This window comes from Pygocentrus nattereri, chromosome 1, assembly GCF_015220715.1.
Source record: "Pygocentrus nattereri isolate fPygNat1 chromosome 1, fPygNat1.pri, whole genome shotgun sequence".
Taxonomy (NCBI): Eukaryota; Metazoa; Chordata; class Actinopteri; order Characiformes; family Serrasalmidae; genus Pygocentrus; species Pygocentrus nattereri.
The window spans coordinates 35,733,863-35,749,982 of NC_051211.1; the positions used below are offsets into that span (position 1 = coordinate 35,733,863).

Here is a 16,120-nt window from a genome sequence, read left to right on the forward strand (position 1 = left end):
ATTATGATGTCTCTGTGGATAGTGGCAAGATCTTGAAGGTAAAGACCCACAGATTTGCTAGTGTTTGCTCATTCTTTGTGTCATAAATGAACTGATTGTGACTGTGGATCATATGGTGTTTTGCAGAAACATGGTTTCTAATGGCATATTGCATTTCTGTATTGTTGGGCAATTTGCAGTTAAAACCAGATGTGAATACTTTGACACAAGTGTGCCGGTACCAGTACAGTGGTCTAGATAAGGTTAACGACTTTCTCTGTTAACCCAGTTGTAGATACTGAGGCTGTGATTAACGCTCAGGCACTTGTACATGGGAATGTGACGTTTACGATGAACAGCCAGTGGCATGAAACATTAGGAGTCAAGTGGCAGGATTTTCAAAGAAGGAAAAAGAAATAATCAAAAATTTGTAGAGAATACAATAATTATCCATCCATCCATCCATTTCTTCGTCTTCTCCGTCAAGGTCGCGGGGGGGTGCTGGAGCCTATCCCAGCAGTCTTCGGGCGGAAGGCAGGATACACCCTGGACAGGTCGCCAGTCCATCGCAGGGCAGACAGACAGACACAGACAGTGACAGACAATAATTATGATGATACAACAAAATGATCTGGACACTGCCTTTGTGTTAGTTCTTTTTACAGTAGTAAAAATAAATTAAATAAAAACTGAAAAAAATATGACCATGTGAAAATTTGTTTACATGAATAAATGCATGACGTGTGAACAGCATATTTTTTAAAATTATTTTTTTATACAATAATACATTTTTAACATGTGAAATGTGCAGAAACAGCATTTTTTCATGTGTGAAATGTATGGGACATTTTTGGGTGAGGAGGCAGATAGAGATAGATTGACATTTTATGTGACTTTTGTGCACTTGAATAATGGCACTTTTTAGCAGAGAAACAAATTAGACTACATAAATATTACGAATATAAAACGATTATTACTCCAGTAAATAATGACACTAACAGCACTCACTTCCACTGCTATGGCTGGCTGTTCATCATAAATGCCATGCTTTCATAGCGCTGTTGTTGAACGAAAAATATCCATTTTGGTTGTTTTTCATAATTCGAAAATACCTGTTGCCCTTCATACTGTGTTAATTTCATGATAAATGGACCAAAAGAAATGGCCAAAAATGACTTGGGAAAAATTCTGGATCCTTTGACTTACATTGAAAGTAAATTATGTTTTTTCCATCTCCAGTAAAGTTACCATTTTGGCACAAGGTTTTGTCTATCACGTCTTTGTATAATGAGTTAACTGTTGTTGTGTTTGTTAGGTTTGTGACTCTGAAACTTAGCCTGGAACTCTGTTTTTGTTGAACTTTCTTTGTGAGGGAAGCCCCAGGTTTGGCGTGCAGCATAGGTTGCCATGGTGATGCACCCTCCACCACTGTAAGACAGAACAACTAAGGTTAGATTGAACGTCTGAAGCTGGGCAATCAATAAATTCTGCTTCATGAAACAGACCCCTGGGCTGCACACATAACCACAAGAACACAAACAGAACATAAATGCACACAAACAGTAGCATTTGTGCAGACATTGACTTTGTCATACCAGTTGCAATATGCAGTGATTTTTCATACAAATAGTTGGATGTTGACCTTGACCAGGGGTCGCAACCCAAATGCTAAAAAGAGCCATTTTGTCCTTTCAACAAAATTCAGACCACCTTGGGAGCCACAACATTTTATCTTAGCTTTAAATATGTCTCAGTATGTGCTAATGTGCTAGTATAGGCTAAAAATATATATAATATAGATTAAAACACAGATTTGCTTTGCTCTGCTTTAAGCTTCAGTTCATCTCACTTATAGTCGCTTGTCTCACATGCAGGAAGCCTTTCTGCAAAAGTGGAATAGTGTCTTGTATAGCATCTCTCAACATTCGCTTTTCTCACATCTCTTGCAGGAATCTTTTTTTTTTTTTTTTTTACGAGGCTGAAGCCAGCTTCTCATTTGCCAGCATCTTATTTGAATGTTCCCTTTCCACCTTAAATGATGCCTGAGGTGCCAGAATGTAACTGCTGCACCATTGAAGGTGTAAGTTCATTCGTCACCGAATTACCAGAGTTCTTAAATCTTTCTGTTTGCCATTTCATTGGATACTAGCTAGGTGTGATCATTGTCTGCATTGCTATTATGACCAGCAGTCTGCATGGCAACTTTCAGGATTAAAGGTTGGTGAATTAGCAGATATAGGCTACAACTTTAGCATTTAAGAGCATTTACTGTTACAACTATGTTTGAACAATCAGCAGAGCTTAATTTTACTGCAAGGGAGGATTATTTTATTTTTACCTAAAAAAATCTATTTCTGTTCCAGAGCTGCATGTTTCCGACCTCTGACCTAGACTATTATAATGATTAATTATCATTATTATTACTAGGATTAGATGCTGCAAATATGCTACTTAAAGAATCTTCAATCTCCTTAGCAAAACGTTTATCTAATTTTATTCCGTCAAGATTTTAGTTACCAGATTTCCATTCAGATTACCTCCTGGAAGAATTACCATCACTGGAGAATACCCTTCTTTGTTTTAGCTTCTCTATCAAACCACAACAGTTTTTTAAAGCACTTCAGATTCGGGGGCATGATGCTCATCAGTGATGTGGATTTTGATTTTGACGAACCCGGCCAGGGGAGAAAGAAGTATTAATGAGATCTGAGAATGTCCTAGACAAATTAATTCACACCCCCAACCAAACTTCCCAACAGGTTCTCCAGGGGAAATGTTCAGTGTGTTTATCTGCACGTCTGTCTCCAGTCTGCTGATGTTTAAAAAAAGCAAGAGGATTAGCAAATTTGATGACATAGTGCTGAGAGAGCCCAAAATAGATCTTATCCTGCATTTGTTCTCCTGTCCTCTGTGCGCAATTCCCCTGACGCTCTTGCAGTCCTGAGATTACATTTCTCCCTCACAGTGGGTCGATAAGACCCTGCCACCAGATTTTGTGTCCAATTTTTCTTCACGTATGGTCACTGGTTTGGATTAGTCTCAGATGTATAACCTATATTTTACAGCAAAAGGGAGAATGTTTGAATTCAGTGATTGAAACTACATTAAGAACTGTTGATTGCTAATAATCCCCTACATGTCGGGTTCTTTGATAGTTCTTGGTCATGTACGATGGAATTTGGAAGTGGAAGGCCTTTATTACAGTCCAACTACAAACTGCAGCAAATGGTTCTTTGAGTAATTGAAGAACCATCTTTGGGATGCCCTGAAATTACAGCCACTGAACATTTTCTGTCAGAAGTGGTTAAAAGTGACAGTTTTGGTTTAGAACGAGAAAAAAGCCTTTTGCTGTCCTGCAATGGTCAGCACAGATGCATTCAAACAGTTTGAGTGGCAGCAGATCAACAGTGAAACACAAACATAATCCTCTGGAGCTGTGCTTTAAACAGTCTTTAGCTTACATACTTTTTAACTTATTTAATGTAATTTGTACATGGAAATCACAAATAATACAGAGTAACTTAATGTTTTGTTAAAAAAATTACCTCTCAATTTGAAAGTCGTTAATGCAAACATGTTAGATCCTGCTGAAGTGATGAACACTAAAGTGACTTGCATGCCCCCTTGCTGGAAAACAAGCCATGTTCACATGCTTTACATATTAAGTAGGCAGGTGATTTCTGTGATTTATAGCACAGGGATTCTGGAATTCAAATATATATACATGCATTTGGGAAACCAAAAAGTATTATATTTTATATTATTTAGCAAGCTGTTCCGTTTTAAATTCCTCTTGTAGTTCTCTCAGATCTCTTTTCCAGAACAGTGATTTTTGCCTTTGAAGGTCAGCATTATTATGTTAATACAAAAGTAAAATGGTGAATTATATATGAAATTCTTTTTGATTTCCAGTATTGGATGTTGGCCTGAATTTTGGTTCCTTTAAATCTTTTAATGGTTTAAAGAACTTTCACATAATATACAGGTTCTGAACCAATGTGAGGGTTCTTTCAAGAACTTTTTCATTATTTTAATAAATAAAAAAGCTCAAGATTTGGTTTATCTGAGAGTGAAAATGTGCAACACTAGGTCTTCAAAGTCTTTGATTACTTGATACAGTACAAAGCCATACACCTGGTTCATAAACAAAGGCCTCAGCTCTTGCTTTCTTAGCTCTGACAGTTTGATACCTTTTTCTGAGAATTATAGAGAATATTTGCTCTCAAGTTAAACAAAAACTACTTTTTCAACTGTTTGAAGCTGTCAGTGCTGAGTGGAACAATATTGACTCTTCTTTCTGTAAAAGGCTGTCTGCAAGTTTACCCACAAGACTAAAGAAATCAAAGGGAAAGTCTGTCCTATACTAAGTGACTGTGTCCTATACTAAGTTACTGTGTGAGAGTACTTTTTAGAACTTTAACATTATTTTACATTGTTGTAAGAACCTTAAAAAGGTTCTTTAGAATCATTGATTTACAAACAGTTCTCTAAAGCACCATCCCTTCACAGTGGTGCTTCCATGGCACTGCAAAGCACTTTTATTTTTAGAGAGTATCTGAAAAATCTCATCAATGCTCAAAAACGTTCTACCTTAAGGAATCAGATTAAGTTTCTCCAGTAAGGTCCACATTATGTTCATCTTCCCTATCAACGTTCTGTGCTTCATTGCAAACAAAGCAAGTTCCCTTGCATATGCATACATGCTGACAATCTAGTGTTTGTAACTCCAGACAGTCTCTCAGAGACTGCATTCTGATGGCTCCACAGATAGCTACAACCACACTTCTTCTGCGTGATTGCCTATTTATGCTAATCAAGGCCCATGTAGCCTCCCAATGAGACCTTTGATTACCCCGTCTCATGCTGATCGGCTCATAAATATACATGCATCCGTGAGGTACGCATTGATGCAAATGAGAGATTAATGTCAAGCACCAAAAATGGACGCATGCGACAGAAAACCAGTAGTTTTCAGTTCACTCCAGCATGAATGTATTTGCTTCACAATCATTTACCTAAGCACCACGGCCAGTTCTCAGACATGACTTTAGCCAGATGAGTAAATTCAGGTCCACTTGTATGGTGACATTTGCTAAGAGAAATGTAGCATAATGTGGCAGAGGCAGCTAGAACGTCCTTTGAGAGTTGTGCAAATAGAAAAATAAATAAATAAAAAAAACAGAGAAAGAGAGAGAAAGATGAAGCAATGGCATCTGTACTTCATTTAGCTGGAAAACAATATCAGCTAAACAGAGCGGCGAAGAAAAGATTAAATCTGTGAAGAGAGCTGTGCTCCGGCTGACCTTTCCTTCTGGAAATCTTTTCAATTTTCTGCCAACACAACAATAATCTTATTTCCCTTTAAATAGGCTCAGGATTTGGTCTATCTGAGAGCGCCATGAGACCATTACAGAAAAAGTGCAACTCTAGGTCTTCAAAGTCTTGAACTAGTTGATAGTGTACAAAGCCATACACAGGGTTCAAACACAAAGGCCTCAGATCTTGCCTTCTTAGCTTTGAGAGTTTGGTACCTTTTTCTGAGAGTGTAGAGAATATTTGCTCTCATGTTAAACACAAACTACCTTGGCAATGTTTTAATGTTTTTAATGCGTGGAACATTATTAACTCTTCTTCCTGTAAAAAGCTGTCTGCATGTTTACCCACAAGACTAAAGAAATCAAAGGTTAAATCTACCCTATACTAAGTTACTGTGTCTACTTGTTTACTTCTTGCTAATTTATTGTCTAATGATTTGCTGTTAAAACCATTCAAAGCCTAATGTTTTGCCATATTTAGGCTTGGTCCATGTTTTAATGCTGAGATTACAAAATCTGATTTGAAGAAGCCTGTGGCTGGGAAATTAACTAAGCAAAGTCCATAGAAATCTGACAGAAATGTTACATTTTAAGCAAATCTAGATTATTATGAGGAAACTTCTTTCACTTAAAAAAAAAAATATATATATATGTGTGTGTGTGTGTGTGTGTGTGTGTATAAGGGTTGACATAATTGACCATTTTCAAAAATGTAATGGCAAATTATATATAAAATTCATTCTTTTTTTGTCTTGGTTTTTGGCTGTGTCCTGAATTTCGGGTTCAGTCAAGAATTTTCATTTTGGTGCATCACTACTAAAGAATAATGCTGGAAATGAGATTTGTGAGTGTGAAAAAGGTTTAAAGAAACTTCACATAATGTGAAGAATGTTCTAAAGGTACCTTTTTTTCTATAATGTACATTTTTGGAGTGACCGTTACATGTTTAAGAAATGTTAATGCTATATTACAAATAATACATACTTTTAAAAAATCTGTTTTCCATTAAAGTCAACTGTTTTTGTTTTCAACAGCTCTTTAAATCCAAGATGGTCACAAATGCATGTACAACATTTTTAAATGAAGCTTGTAATATATTTTTAGGCTCAACTATTCAAATATTTAACACTGTCAAAGATGTTTAAAAGTAATAATATAAGATACTGTCAGCTTACTGTAGGCTGTAGCTCTCCCCAGGAGTAAAGACACTAATGCTGTAGCCTTGCTTGTGAGTAATAGCTAGCAAGCTATTTCAGAAAGTCTAGCAGATTTATTTACTTTGTTAAACCTAGAAGCAAGCTTGCACTTCTGCATATGTGTGACACCAACGTATATCCAGCTAGGGTTGCCAGATGCCTGGTTCTATTCCTGACAGGGAGATTGATTCTTCAGGATGTTTGTTGAAATGTAATTACAGCCATTTGGAGTGCACAAGGTAAGAATGTATTGAATAGCTCATTCTGAATGTAACAAATGCAACATAGCGCTTATCATTCATATGAAGCAGTCATCATGGGTCAGGTGGTTTGAGCAGTGCGTCCCACCCAAACCTGAAATGGAACCTACGCCTCTGCTATCAACAGTAAAAATTACCCAAATGTAAGAAGCTTTTTAAAGAAGTGACAATGCCTGTCACTCAGCCCTCTGGGGCATGTCTTGTTTGGGTGCGGGTGGTAAGTCATACTCTGCTGGGATGGTGACAGGCCAAAAGACTTGATCAAGCTGCCAGGCTGCATTTGGCATGCTGATTAGAAGTGAGCGATATCATCGCTGCCCTCCTCACAATTACACTCCTTCTCCTTTCACGGCCACGTCGTTTCCGGAATGATCTTTCCATCCGTCGGTGCTTAGTGAAGTGATCAGAAGTAGAACTGGCAGCCCGCTAATGGGTGGATTCGCAGCAGGACTGCGCCAGTTGCAGCTCTCACTTTACCTCTCTCTCTCTTGCTCTCTCTCTTTTCCTTTCTGTCATTTTCAACAACTTCCTCTCCCCGATCTGTAAAGATTCCCCTTATTTCATTTACGTCTTTACTCTTTCCATCCTAGCCATTCTAGCGTATGGTTATCACTCATAGCCTTTATTTTCAGGCTTACCTTTCCTGGAGTTCTAGGTAGACAAACAGTGAATGTCAAAGGGATATATTCTTCAGGAAATGCCCTGTTTTATTCACCATTTTTTCTGAAGGCTTCCACAGAGCGGAAAAAACAAATAATCCAATGTGCCTTGGCTAATCAACCACTCCCTCAAAGACCCCATCTAGTGTTCAAGGCCACCTCTGTGCATTACAACCTCATTTTCCATTTTGGCCGGAGTCAGGTTCACAGTCACCGGTTATTACCACACACTCCCTCTTTTTGAGGTCTGGATTTTTATGTATTTTTCTCAGGAAGTTTTGAGTTCTTGTCACATTGAGTCTGCACTGCCGAAAATTTCTGATAAAGATGATGAATATTCAAGGCAGGTTCTGCCAGTCAGGAGGGATAACGTGCGCGACTCGAGCCTCTCTCTGTGAAAAGAGATGAACCACAGCTCAAAGCACACACCCTATTCACGTAGGCCTTAGCATTCCCCAGGCGTACGTCTCTTTTCTTACCAGAGCAGAGCTGAAATATACATTGCATAGATAAGATGCCTTTTTCCGAGTCTTTTTAAGCTCTCTTTAGACCTTTTTAACTGGGGCATTTTTGCAAAGGTCAATCAAACAGACCACAGCTGACTCGTTACCACACAGTGGGTCTTAACTTGGATTAATCTCTGCGTATGTCCATCAACTGACGGTGAGCAGATTAGCAGGTGAAGGTCCGTGCCTCTGACTGACAGAACACATTAGCGCTTGCTTCAGCATTGATGCTGTGTGTAGGTCTGGATGGCTCATGGTTAGAGCAGTGGTTCTCAATCCTGGTCCTGGAGTACCACTGCCCTGCATGTTGTAGACATCTCCCTGTTCTAATACACCGAAGTTCATGTCAAGAAGGGTTTTTAATTAGTTCATTAGGTTCCTCAGTTGCCTTGAGACAATTTTTGTTGTGATAGTTTTTTTTTTCTACTGACATATATGCCACCTTTAAGAGAATACTGTTAAGAATATAGACTATAATTAAAAGTGCAGCACTTATGATTTGAAAACTGCACTAGAGATCTGCACAGGACTTTTTTCAACCCCACTCCCGCACACATACACAAGATTTTAGCCCACTCCCACCCACTCCAGCAGAAAATTGGGATGATTTGTCCCATTTCTGCCTGCAAATGAAACATTTTTGCCCATTCCCACTCACCAATTCCGTTAAGACATGGTAAAAGTCGAAGTAACTTTTCCAAATAGTATTTACCAAGTAAAAATTAAACCACAATTTGGTTATTTTTGGTATTTTACTTGGCTTGGCAGCTGTGGCCATTGTACTGGAGGCTCCTCCATCTCTGTAAGCTAAAAGAATTTGCATGTTGTTCACGTTATCCATTACATCAAAACTTTTTATCATTGTTGCTAACTTTGTAACTGTTTCAGTGTTATCATTTTACTCTGTACATATATATATATATATATACACACATACTCACTGGCCACTTTATTAGGTACTATTAGGTATTATGTCCAGTTGCTTGTTAACACAAATAAGCTAATCAGCCAATCACATGGCCGCAACTCAATGCATTTAGGCATGTAGAGGTGGTCAAGACAACTTGCTGAAATGCAAACCAAGCATCAGAATGGGAAAGAAAGATGATTTAAGTCGTTAGTCCGAGTATTTCAGAAACTGCTGATCTACCGGGAATTTCACGCACAGCCATCACTACAGTTTACAGAGAACAGTTGGAAAAAGAGAAAATATCTAATGAGCTATCTCTGAGGAACGTTTCCAACACCTTGTTGAAAGTCTGCCATGAAGAATTAAGGCAGTTCTGAAAGCAAAAGCGGGTCCAACCTTTTACTAGCAAGGTGTACCTAATAAAGTAAATAGTGTGAAAGCCCTTTTTCTCAACCACAGAGAAGACTGCAGGTCACATAGCAGAGTCTCGACTGGCTAGTAGCTACAAAAAAGGCAAATAGATTTAAGACGAACACTTGGCGAATGGACTTTTTCGCAGATCGTTTCTGTAACGTTAAATCTGCAACCAGACTGTCAAACACTAAACAGTTGCGAAGATTCAAAAAAAAAAATTCAAACAAGAAGCTGAAGTATAAGAAGCGACTTCAGCCTCATAAATCAGTCGAACGTTGAGAGACATTTTACAATAAGCTGCTCTACTTCTCAGAAAAAGTTTTCTGGCCAAGATGGGAGGAAAGTGACTGTAGCTAAAAGCAAAGTAAACCTGCGCTCTCGTTTATATTTTTATCCTATACTAGGACATCAGCAAATGTTGTGGTTGCCAAGGTGGTTTTTGTTGAAAGGACAAAATGGCTCTTCTTAACAGTTGGGTTGTGACTCCTGACCAAACCTGGCTTTAATGCACAGTGTGCTAGTCGGATTTCTCACTCATCCAGCTGTGTTTTTGATATGTGCTGCCACAGACTGTCTGGGCGCTGTCCTTACCCAGTTCCAAGTTCTGCTTTTTACACTCCGTCAACATTATGGCATTAATTAAACATTTAGAAAATCGCTTTTTGACATTTATGAATCAATTCAGAATCATTCACATCCGCATCACGGTGCATCTAAGAATCGAGTTTTTCCTGCACCCCTAATATACATATAATATACATATATACTTTATTTAGGCTATTCATTAATTTGCAGGATTTCTTTTCCTGCATGCTTGGTCCCGCTCCCACCTGCAGTGGACTGATTACCTGCCTGCTCCTGCGCACAAAGCTGAAAATTATTCGCGCACCTCAAGATATTGTGGTGGGTCCCCAGGGTCCAGCAGGAATCCCACAGTAGTGCTGAATTCTACATTGCACACTTACATTTTGCTATTTCAATATTAAAACGTTTGATCATTCACTGTATGGAGCAGTGGTGCTCAAGAAACAGAACTGAGAACTGGTGTATATTCAAAGCAAAACTGTACTGTCCTATCTGGCTGTTAACTAATTTGGGATCCACATATGAATGTAGTTTAGATGCTCACTAGAAGCATCAAACAGACCTGCCTAGATGTTTTTCTACTCTCTATTTGATACCAAGCAGAACACACCGTTCCTTTTCTGAGCCATATGGTTGTCAAGAGTATTAACAGAAAAGACTTCCTCAAAGTTTGGTACATGCATTACAAATTCTGTAGCCTGATAGAAAAAAATATGAAAACATCAAATTAGGGATGGATACTAGAAAGCTGCTTTTTCAACATCCTGACATCTTATTTATAAATGAAAGAACCTCTCTTATTTTACTGTCCATCTCCCAGTAATGACTCACCGAGAGAGTAGACTGATTAGGGAAGATGACTCTCTCAAATATGGCCTTAATGGCAAGAAGCATCTAAGTGCATAAATGGCATATTGTGTGCCGTACTCTGTCATTTCTGCTTAACAAAGCAGCGGGCAGGGTACAATGGAACATATTCTGACAGCCTTTCTGTCTCTCTGTGTCTCTCTCTCTCTCTCTCTCTCTCTCTCTCTCTCTCCCTCCCTCTCTCTCTCTCTCTCTCTGTCTCTCTATCTCACTCTCTCTCCCCCTGTGTCTCTCTCTCTCTCTCTCTCCCTCCCTCTCTCTCTCCCTCCCAATGTGTCAGAGAAGCTCCAAAGCCAATCATTTCCAGGAAAGAGATGGAAGACAGTTTCATTTATTTTTTTGAGCTGCAGCCAAATCACATCCACCGCAAGTGTGCTTTCACGAAGGAATAAAGCTTTTCTTTTGCAAGCGAGATTGATGATTCGCAGGATGCACAGCAGTGCAGACGTGAAGTTGAATAGAGGCTTTAGTTGTGTGAAGCAGAGGTCTGATCACTAGCTGTGGATGAAGTGCTTGTGTAGTCTAATAGAACCCAGATGGTTCTGCGTCTTCCTGCAGAAGTCATAGATCATCTTCTGTGGTTTTTCATTTACTGCATTCCACACTGAACATTGTGTTTCCTGTTCTTCATCTGCAGTTTCAGCCTCCGTCAAGATTGTTAGATTAATATTGAAAGAGTATTTCTGGGTGTGTGAAATATGATGTGAATGGTAAATATGTGCAGTCTATTACTGTTGTTCATTAATTTCAACAATGATACTTTTACCTTTTGCTAGACTTTAGTAATCTGTCTGAAGATTAATATCAGCTTTAGATTAAGCATCATTTTAACATTCATGCTGTTAGCAATTGTTGTCTTGTTTACTATTTTCAATTCTTGCATCTATGCACCCAAGATCCTGTTTGATACGGCAAGAGTTTACCGCAGATTTGTTGTGTTGTACTGTTGTGGAAATGACTGTTTTTCTCTTTTTAGATTTTCGTTAATGTTCAGCATGTCATGGTACTTAGCGGATTCTGCTCGATTCTCCTTGTTGATTTAATTTCATGCTTCTTGCTCTTTGTACTTATCATGTCTGCAGCTGTTCATGCGTGTCTTCGCATCACCCTGTTTGACCTCTCTCCTCTTCTTTCTCCCCCTTTGCTCTCCCTGCAGATCGAAATGTTAGAGCACAAATATGGAGGCCACCTCATCTCGCGCCGTGCTGCCTGCAAGATTCAGACAGCCTTCCGCCAGTACCAGCTCAGCAAGAACTTTGAGAAGATCCGCAACTCTCTGCTGGAGAGTCGCCTGCCTCGTCGTATATCCCTGCGCAAGGTGCGCGTGCAAAATGCTGAGGGATTTTCGGCTGAGCGAGCGCTGGCCGAAGGCTGCTCTATGGCGGGTATCCCCCTGGTCCGGTCCCCTTCCCTTCCTGCAACTGTAGGAGGCACCCTCACCAACCTGGAGGACTCTTTCACTGAGCAGGTGCAATCCTTAGCCAAGTCCATCGACGATGCCCTCAGCAACTGGAGCCTGAAGACCATGTGTTCATTGCAAGAGGGAGGCACCTACCAGTTCAGCTCAGAGGCCTTCAGTGCTGCGGGTGGCAAGCCTGCAGTGACAGGGACTATCGGAGAGAGTGGTCTCACAGATCCGACTGCCCTTCAGACTGGTATGGGCCAGGGGGACACCCCTGAGAACGTGTCCCGGAGTGCCAGCAAGTTGATGATGGCCTTCCGGGATGTGACAGTCCAGATTGATAGTCAGAATTTCCGCATGTCCTCTTCCGTCATGGAGTCCTCCACCTCAGTATCTCTCGGAAACTGTGTTCAGCAGGGGGCCACAGTGACTGAGAGTGCAAAACTTTCCCCCGTGGAAGAAGCAAAACCACAAGAACCACCTGCACAGCCTCCCCAGGAGCCGGCTCCCCCGCCACCAGATTTGGACCCTGGGGAAGTACCAGATGGCGACTTCCCAGCACCACCACCAAGCGAGGAGGAGTTTGCAGAGGATCTGCCGCCTCTTACCCTGGAGAAAACGGAAGTCCCAGGGCCAGAGGTAGCACCCCAAGCAGAGATAGTAGTAGAGGATGTGCCTCCGCCAGAGGTGGTGGGAAGTACTGTGGCCCCCAATGTGGAGGTTCTAGAGGCCAAGCGTAGCGAATCAGACCCAGCGGACAATAGCTCAGAGCAGATGAGCAGCAGCAGCACATCTACGTCTGCCCGATCTGCCTCTGAGGCCTCGTCCAAAGAAGCCTTGCAGACCATGATGCTCAGTCTACCCCGTTACCACTGTGAGAACCCTGCCAGCTGCAAATCCCCTACCCTCTCCACGGACGTTATGCGCAAGCGCCTCTACCGCATCGGCCTCAACCTCTTCAACATGTGAGTACTCTCAGTGCTTTGTACTTCTTTTACTTACAGTGCTTCTCATGTAGCACTTGCTACTGAAAGCACCTGTAGGTTTATTGATGTGTAATTCTATGAAATAACATCCGTAAACTGAGTGTGTCACTGATGTAATATTTTGAGGTGCTCTTGCTCTCTTTATGTGCCCTGTCCTTTGTTTAATACAGTGATTTACAGTTTCAGGTTTACAGCACATCTCTGCTCCCCCACCCCCGTTCTCTTTCTCCATTGCTCTCTCTCTCTCTTTCACACACACATACACACTCGCCACCCTCCGACATGTTTCCAGCTGTGGCTAACACCCCCTCACTGATGTCTGTCACCTTGAGTTTGCCTGAACCTCTATAAATAGCCATGTTTCTGTCCGAAGACGGCTTCTCTCATCACACGTCTGTATGGTTCACATCCATATTACTGAAGATTAGCAGGCTGTAGCCAAGTCTGTAGCCAAGTTTCCATCCAGCTGTCGAATTAAATTCAGATTCAAGAATAGCTGAAATGTTGCCAAAGAAAAAGTTAGGCTGAGTTTCCATCAGCTCTCTTTGTATAATAGAAGAAAACTCGGTAACACTTTACTGTTGGGTGCTCTTCATAAGGCTACATGACACCTATATAAGGTTGTCATTACAACTGACATAACCCTACACAACTGTTTATAAATGCTTATTACAACAGGGGTCATCTTTCATAAAGGCTACTTTAGCTGACTTTGATTAAAGTTGGCAAATGTAACCTTTATTGCGAATAGTGCTTATTGACAAGCATTTATGAACAGTTATGTAGAGTTACATCAGATGTAATGACAACCAAATGTAGGTGTCATGTAGCCTTATGAACAGCACCCTACAGTAAAGTGTTACTGAATACTCTATATGTCACCTTATAACTTTATATGTCACAGTTTAGTTCTGGAGTCTACAGAGAAATACGAAGACAAAATATTAAGGCTCAAGATCACTTGCATGTCTGTTTACCATCTCATATCGCTGTTATGCATTTATTTTAAAAAAGATAAAGTTAAATTTTAATTTCTTCATTAGTTCACTGGTACCTGCTGCCTCTCTGTCATGTTTTGTATCTCTTGTTCATTATGTTTCATATTGCTGGACGTATTAGGTCTAGATTTTAGGCTGAGGTTAAGGTAAGGGTTAGGAATAGAACCAGGGTGAGGATTAGGTTTAGGTTTTGGGTTGAGGTTAAGTTTATGGTTAGGATTAGCACTAAGATGTGGACTTGGTTTAGGATTTAAGTTGTAGTTAAGTTTATGTCAAGAATTTGTGCCACAGTGAGGATTATGTTTAGGCTTTGAGTGGAGGTTAAGTTTAAGGTTAGGATTTGTGCAATTGGGAGGATTATATTTAGGTTTTAGGTTGTGTTTAAGGTTTGGATTAGGATCAGCATTAGGAAATTGAGGTGACATGAATATATACTTGGAAGTAAAAAAAAAGTTAAATACAAGATACGCATCTACAAAGTATCCACAGCATATCCAAATAAAGTGTTACAGATTTAAGTGTTACAATTTTAAGCTAAAAGTGTTACAATTTAAGTTATTGCCAAGAATGCCTGCATTTTTTTACTTGAATGCCGAATTTAGTGCGTGAACCTGACAGTATAGAGCCTCTATTAGTTTAAAACTTGTTAAACTTGTTAGGACAACACTGAAAAATGTGGAGTATAATGAAAAATGCACTTTTGTTTTTACAGGTTTGTAAGTTATTTACATATATATATATATATATATATATATATATATATATATATATGTATGTGTGTGTGTGTGTGTGTGTGTGTGTGTGTGTGTGTATATATATGTGTGTGTGTGTATATATATATACACACACACACACACACACACACACACACACACACACACACACACACACACACTCACTGGCCACTTTATTAGGTATTATGTCCAGTTGCTTGTTAACACAAATAAGCTTATCAGCCAATCACATGGCCGCAACTCAATGCATTTAGGCATGTAGAGGTGGTCAAGACAACTTGCTGAAGTTCAGAACAAGCATCAGAATTGGGAAGAAAGGTAATTTAAGTGACTTTGAACGTGGCGTGGTTGTTGGTGCCAGACGGGCTGGTCTGAGTATTTCAGAAACTGCTGATCTACTGGGATTTTCATGCACAACCATCTCTAGGGATTACTGAGAATGGTCCGAAAAAGAGAAAATATCCAGTGAGCGGCAGTTGTGTGGACGAAAACACCTTGTTGAAAGTCTGCCATGAAGAATTAAAGCAGTTCTGAAGGCAAAATGGGGCCCACCTTTCACTAGCAAGGTGTACCTAATAAAGTGGCCTGTGTGTGTGTGTGTGTGTGTGTGTGTGTGTGTGTGTGTGTGTGTGTGTGTGTGTGTGTGTGTGTGTGTGTGTGGTGTTTTTTGTGGCATCACCAAAATAATGAATTAAACATGAACTGTTTTTGCAGCTTAGCTCCCAAATATGGTCTTTTTGGTCTGGAGAGTAAATGGTATGTTTTGAAATGACAAACTTTTTTTTTATTTAAAGAAAGTAAAATTAAATCATGATTTTTCATGATATAGGCCCTTTAACTAATCACTATGAAAGTGATCAGAAAGATTAAGAATGCCTCTTTTTTGTAGTGTGTTACTTTTTTTGTTCTTTTTATTGCATCTGTGTCAGACTACAACAATACTATGTGGGTTTACACTCAAAGAACATGAGCTCATGCATGAAGGAAATTATGGTAATCTCCTGGCAAACATTGGAATATGATGTTGAGTCTGCACCTGAGTGCTAGTGGCAATAACAAGCATAATATTAGCAGATTACTCAACCCATAGGGAGATTCAGATCAGTGCATGAATAGCTGTAGTCATTGATCGAAGAAACCGTGCAGGATAACGCAACATAATTACCTTTGAGGAGATAAATCGAGAGATTTACTGTACGTAAGAGCCAACATCGACGTGTTATGAATTGTTAAGCATGTAATTAGGTAAGAGAGCACTGCATCATTTGGTCAACTCCTGTGCTTTTTCAGTGATTCTTACAAACAGTGG

At 39.9% G+C, this 16,120-nt stretch overlaps 1 protein-coding gene across 4 annotated transcripts in view; it reads left to right on the forward strand.

Annotated features, from left to right (window-relative positions):
* The window catches only part of iqsec3a (IQ motif and Sec7 domain ArfGEF 3a), a 244,617-nt gene that overhangs the window by 133,272 nt on the left and 95,225 nt on the right, over window positions 1-16,120 (forward strand). For all 4 annotated transcript variants that reach the window (XM_017696969.2, XM_017696971.2, XM_017696972.2 and 1 more), the window contains exon 4: window positions 11,848-13,058. In XM_017696969.2, coding sequence (XP_017552458.1) covers window positions 11,848-13,058 — 1,211 coding nt within the window. The remainder of the gene's footprint in view (window positions 1-11,847; window positions 13,059-16,120) is intronic.